The sequence below is a fragment of the Oncorhynchus tshawytscha genome, linkage group LG31 (assembly GCF_018296145.1).
Source record: "Oncorhynchus tshawytscha isolate Ot180627B linkage group LG31, Otsh_v2.0, whole genome shotgun sequence".
Lineage (NCBI taxonomy): Eukaryota > Metazoa > Chordata > Actinopteri > Salmoniformes > Salmonidae > Oncorhynchus > Oncorhynchus tshawytscha.
The window spans coordinates 25,452,305-25,458,304 of record NC_056459.1 but is presented as its reverse complement, the minus strand read 5'-3'; the positions used below and the strand labels follow the sequence as shown (position 1 = coordinate 25,458,304).

Sequence of the window (6,000 nt, the reverse complement as noted above, 5' to 3'; positions counted from 1 at the left end):
CCTAAATCTTGTTAGAGAAGATGGATGCCGTCATGTGGTTGGTAGTAAGCGTGTCATTCCCATGTTGACCGGGCCATGGGCCTAAGGAGGACGCATTCTAAACTTTCATTGATTCAATTCAAATGTCTTTCGCATGCATAAATTATGTCGCTCGACGTTATAATTTATGAATGGCACCGCCCCCTTCTTCCTCTCCCACCATAACGTTCTCTATAGTATGCCTACCCTACACCCACCGCAGTCTCGCGTGCGCGCAACACTGTTGCCCCTTGCTATATCCGTGCGCGCACTGCTGTTTTACTACTTCGACCAGCGACCAATGGGAAGCGAGGTTTTGCAGAGAAAGGCACACAAATGTGATTCTAGTAAAAGATACACTGGGTTCTCACAGAATCTCTTAACTCACATAGCTCGCCAGGTTTTTCCCCCAACACCAATCCACTCTTCCCCTCATTTTCTCTCGACTACGGTCCCCACCCCAGATTCCCGTGACATATTCCCAATCCAACAATTAATTGAGCAACTTGGATTCCTCACGTGCGGGGTTGATTTGTAGTTTGAACACGTGGCTCATTCAAAAAAGCCGGAATATCCTAGTTTTTTTTCCTTCCCCTTCTTCATATTGGTTTTATTCAGAGGCGGGCACGAGCCTTAACGTGTGTGAATTTATCTGTCTCTTTGCCAAGGGGTTTGGAGGAAGACAAAAAAGTCGTGTCTCCTTTTTCACTCAGTCAGCTATCGTTTTGGAGAAACTGAATAAATAATTAAGATTAAAAAAAATTGCGCGATAGAGAAGAGGCGAGTAAGCGCAAACGCGACGAGGTTGCCCGTCAAATATATCTGTGGCTTCAACGACTGGGGGAAGCACGCCACCGCCACTCCGTTGAGTAGTAAGGCGATTTTGGCGACTCCAAACCCGAGAGAGCAAATCACGATTTCCTTCTGCGTAAAGATTGTCAATTTCAGCGCAGACCATGAATAAGCTGTACATTGGAAACGTGAGTGAAGAGGCGAGTGCCGAGGACTTGGAAACTATCTTTGAGCAGTGGAAGATTCCGCACAGTGGTCCGTTTCTCATCAAAACTGGTTATGCATTCGTGGATTGCCCCGATGAAAAAATAGCAATGATGGCCATCGACATTCTTTCAGGTGAGAAAATAAAAAAGGCGTTCGAACGGTGCTTTATTGCGGAAATGGCTACGGGTTTACTTTAACCGTTGTAGATGGATGCATGGAGCCCAATAGGGTGGGGGTGTATCCAAGCTTGTCTCCTTGCCTCACGCTTGGCTCCTGACACCGTAGAAGGATAGTCCATGCCTTTGATAAATTCAAAGTGTGAATTTTCTCTTGTACAAAAACGTTGAAGTAACTTGTTTGAGTGAAGGAAGGAAGAAACGCCTGTCCAGGGTAACGCCATTCAGAGCAACCGGGCACACAGGCAGTGGCCGCACATTGCAGGCTTGTGTCTAACATGGATCACTTCGATTAAATGTAACTCTGTATTGTTACTTTTGTTGCCGCCTTTGAGTTTGCACTCTTCGTGGACCAACAAAGTCTTAATGGAAGTATGGCCTAACTTGTTAAATTATAGCACACAGTGCATGTGCCCTATGCTGACACACCAGGTGGCTTAATTGTGTATTGGTCAAATGTAGGCCAACGAAATGCAAGACTAATGCAAACGACTTTTTATTTACAATTTAGAAACGACAACAAATGTACGCAACGTGGGACAAACAGTGGCATTCAGCAGGCCACAATCTAGGAATAAAAAATTACGATTTTACGAAATATCCTCGTATTGAGCTCAGGTGTCGGATACTTGTCATCGATACCATATTTAACCTTTTAGAATAGACATTCACGTTACGTTCGGTGAAACTTAGTGAAAATAAAGTAATTTCTGTCATTTGAATGGTCACACAATTGTGCTTCCGATTGAAATTAACGGTATTTCGTGCCAGGCCTTTTTGGTCATAAACTACAGTTGAGGCCTACTTTTGGCTGCCTATGAGAACAGTTGAAGAGAACTTAACTAATTGTGAACTAAAATTTGCATTTATTCTCCTCACTATAGGTAAAGTTGAACTACATGGAAAACTCATAGAAGTGGAGCACTCGGTCCCTAAACGTCAAAGGTAAATTCTGATTATAAACTCATTTATTGTCCAACTGATCCATTTACGCTATAAGGGGCTGCTGTTGTCCTCAGCCAAATTGTACATATCTCCATCGACACTTCTGGAAACATGTTATTTTTGTAACGTTATTTGATTGAAGTGGTCTGATTGTGTCTTGTAGTCAGTGTGTTTGGGGCGTCAGCAGGAAGGGACGGAATGTTTGTTCATTTGGGGCAAGCAGAAATTCATAGGGTGTGTGTAGAGGTCGAATTATACGGGCATGAAGGATCTCATACCGTCAAGCCTATGGCGACCTAAAATATGCGACTTGTTTAAAAAAAAAAATAATGTACCTTATTTTAGACACCATTCCCATCTGTGGAAGTAGTTAGCCTATATAGTGCAAATCTCCAAGTGTTTAACACTTGCAAACTGTAGGACTATTTTAAGCAGCAATAGCATTCTGGGCCTGCTTAGGTGTGTGTACATGTATGAATGTGTGTGTTGAGGCGTAGGCCCTCTGAAGTCGTCCATTTGAGAAGGATCTGGCCGTGATTCTCCCTTGCTGCCCCATGCTTCTGCTCTCCTCGCTCATTGTGATGGTGCACGAGATGGACTCGGAAAACCCCCGGTCTGCTAAAGACCATGTAGCTCCGTGTAGGCTACAGTCAACAGGATTAAGCTATGCTGAGTTATAGCCTTTAGTCTGGGGCGATATTGATCCTCATTTACGTGGAAGAGGGACAAAAAAATGCAACAATTTGGCGTGGCATGTAGGATACCCGCCACATGAAACATTTAGTCCTTTATTAAACCTTTCTTGGATTTTAATTGCTGTCATTGAAATGAGTAATTATTGAAATCATTTGAGGATTTGGAGGAAGAGGATTTAGAGCCGAAATGCACTTTAATGTGTTTATATGTGCATTTTAATGATTGAAATAATTTGAGCTAAAAGCAGTGGATAAAGGCTACTTATGTTTGGCTACTGCTATGTTTGTAAGGAATTAGAAACAAGCATCTGGTCACAACTTTTAAATGTATATTGAAGTCAAGTTAAACATAATTATGATTTGTGTAATTTCCGATACCACCATGTAGGCCTACTAAATCGAATAATCTGTTTTTATTGACATGCTGCACAAAATGGTGCTAACATATTTCAAATATACAATTATTATAGTGGACATATTTATTTGCATGCTTTGAAATGTCCATGCATTGAATTGTCGAGGTTAAGGCCAAAATTAACTTCTGCAGGGCTCCCCCTAAATGCGTTTACTGCTTTTAGCTCGTTCATTATTGGGATGGAATCATTAACCTATTTAAAAAGAAAAGCCAAATCACTCTGGTCAATTTGTTGACCTTTCCCCTCCCAAAGTGCAAGATATTTTTTGCTAAATGATTAGTCTTTGACGTGTAGGTTTACAGACACTGGCGATTTGTAGTGGTAGGCCTTTTAACTGACTTGCCTAGCTAAATAAAATAATAAAAATAAAAAAATATATATATAGTGAAGTGTAAGCCTGGTGCTTTTTGGCCTCCACCTACAGAAAAAGGAGAGAAAAAAGATTAAGTCCCCCCTTTGCCACAGGAAATGTTATAGGAGCGACTGGGAACAGTATCCTGCCCATCACACACACACACACTGAGGTGTGCACTGGGGCCCCTCTGCATTCCAGCCCGCTGAGTGTCAGCTGGAGGCTCGGCCAATCACCACAACTTAACCTTTGAACTTGTGGGAAGGGGAAGTGCGAGCAAGGAGGCAGAGGCTCCTGGTGTCCTCCAGTGTTCCAGGGTGGGACTGTAGACATTAAAACCAGTAGATGGTGATAGCGCTGATGTCATCCACTTATTCCTGTGGAAAACTCCCAATGGCACGTGAAGCTGGAACTATTTGAATTTGAAGCCCGCCATATTGCTGAATGGCACCAAAAAAATATTTAAGGATTATGGTGAAAGTGGCCTTTACTAGCAAAGGATCATGGTCAATATAATCATTTTCATCCTGCCTGAGAGAGTCAACCTTAATGTCGAAGGTAGAGGTATTCAAGTCTTGCCCTATGAGGTCCAGAGCCTGCTGGTTTTCTGTTCTAACTGATAATTAATTGCACCCACCTGGTGTCCCAGATCTAAATCAGTGCTCAATTAGAGGGGGGGTAGTGGAACTAGCTTTGAGGTCCAGAGTGGATGAGGGCATGAGCTTCATTGTAACCTGCTGTCCCGTGATTGGTCTGTCAGCACGTGGTCATGTATGACTACAAATGTAGTAGTCAGAATGGATCACTATTTAATTAAGTATCTTGATTTATCTCGAACTTTTAAAGGATTCACCACTGGAATGGAACTTGATCCTTATCAACAAAGTTTAGAGCCCAAAACGTCTCTCTATAAATTGTTTAGCCGTTCTGGGGATTGTAATTTACATATGCTTTCTAGGGCAAACAAGGGGCCTCATAACTGTTGCGTAAATTTCACAGTATTTACGGCCGCCCTTTCTGAAAAGACTGCGCTCGTACAAAAATATCTAAAGATTTATAAACTTGGCGCACGCCATACATACGAATGTTTCCCATTTATAAATCAGAATGTCCTGAAATTCTGCGAACAAACAAGCATTACTACTCCACCTGAAAAATGCCTATTATTCACCTTTTTATGGTGACAACAAAAAAACCTATTTTCTGCAAACTTTGGAAGTATTGGAATTGGGCCGAGGCAGTTTTCTGAAGGAAATGGCAATGGCGAACTTGATCAAAGGTCTTTGGTGGTTTGATAGCCATGACATTTGCTGCAGGCCAAGGCTACCTGACAGACAACATTATTGAAAGACAAACACAATTACAAATTGCTGTGGAGCTGTAAACGGGTGTTTTGTATTGACTTTTTATTTAACCTATACGCTTCACTGCCCACGACTTCTGACACGATGTGTATTTAGTGGGAGCCATACACACTTCAACGCAGAAGATGAGCTGTTCACCTGTTAAATTCTACTATTTGTTATAAACTATGCTCCCTACCTTTTTCATAGAGCAAAATACTTTAAAATAGCCTGTCTACTGGGGCCCAATTAATTTGTTGTAGGATACCTCGGGAATATGAACCTATGAAGGCCAGAAAGGTGAGGAATTTATTTTGCAAAGGTTATGAAAATATATTATGTTTATAAATAAAATATTGTCTACACACGAAATTTGAAGTGACAGTGTTGAGACGTATGGAAGTAGCCTATACTGCCCTACCAAGCAAAAAGGCAGTAACTGATCATAGCATGGAACTGAGAAATTGGTTTAATTTACCTTGGTTTTACAGTAACTTTATGCAGTTACTGCTAACATGACCCCCATTTTCTCCAAAACACATTACAATAGAGGCAGGATACTAGTCCACATGATTAAGCATGTAGTCATTTTTGCAACAATAAATAACACATTTCTGACTATTAGCAGTTACTGCCTTTTTTGTGTGATGGGGCAGTGTAATCGTCCATTCTACTGCTAAACTAAGCTCCTGACCAGACAGCATACAGCAAAGTACTTGAAATAGTAGTAAATAAATAAGCTATCAAGTGTCCTATTAAACGAAATATCAGAAGAATGGTATTGTAACTTGTTGTAGGCTACCTGGTGAGTATGAAAACAACACAGAAAAGGTTTTTAAAAAATCAGCAATTGAATTAAAGTTTATTTAACCTTTTAATATAACCAGGCAGGTCAGTTAAGAACAAATTCTTATTTACAATGACTGCCTACCCTGGCCAAACCCTAACCTGGACCAATTGTGCGCCGCCCTATGGGACTCACGGCCGCTTGTGTTAACAGCTTGGAATCGTAGTAACGCCTCTAGCACTAAGATACAATGTCTTATACTGCTGTGC

At 41.4% G+C, this 6,000-nt stretch overlaps 1 protein-coding gene across 3 annotated transcripts in view; it reads left to right on the top strand.

The window, feature by feature from the left end:
- The first annotated feature begins 379 nt into the window (after positions 1-379).
- LOC112229438 (insulin-like growth factor 2 mRNA-binding protein 3) overlaps positions 380-6,000 on the top strand; it is a 36,992-nt gene continuing 31,371 nt past the window's right edge. For 2 of the 3 annotated variants that reach the window (XM_024395263.2, XM_024395262.2), the window contains exons 1-2: positions 381-1,149; positions 2,078-2,138. In XM_024395263.2, the coding sequence (XP_024251031.1) occupies positions 975-1,149; positions 2,078-2,138 (236 nt within the window). In that variant the 5' untranslated portion in view covers positions 381-974. Of the gene's footprint in view, positions 1,150-2,077; positions 2,139-6,000 lie in introns of all 3 variants that reach the window. The other variant, XM_024395264.2, reaches the window with a different exon arrangement.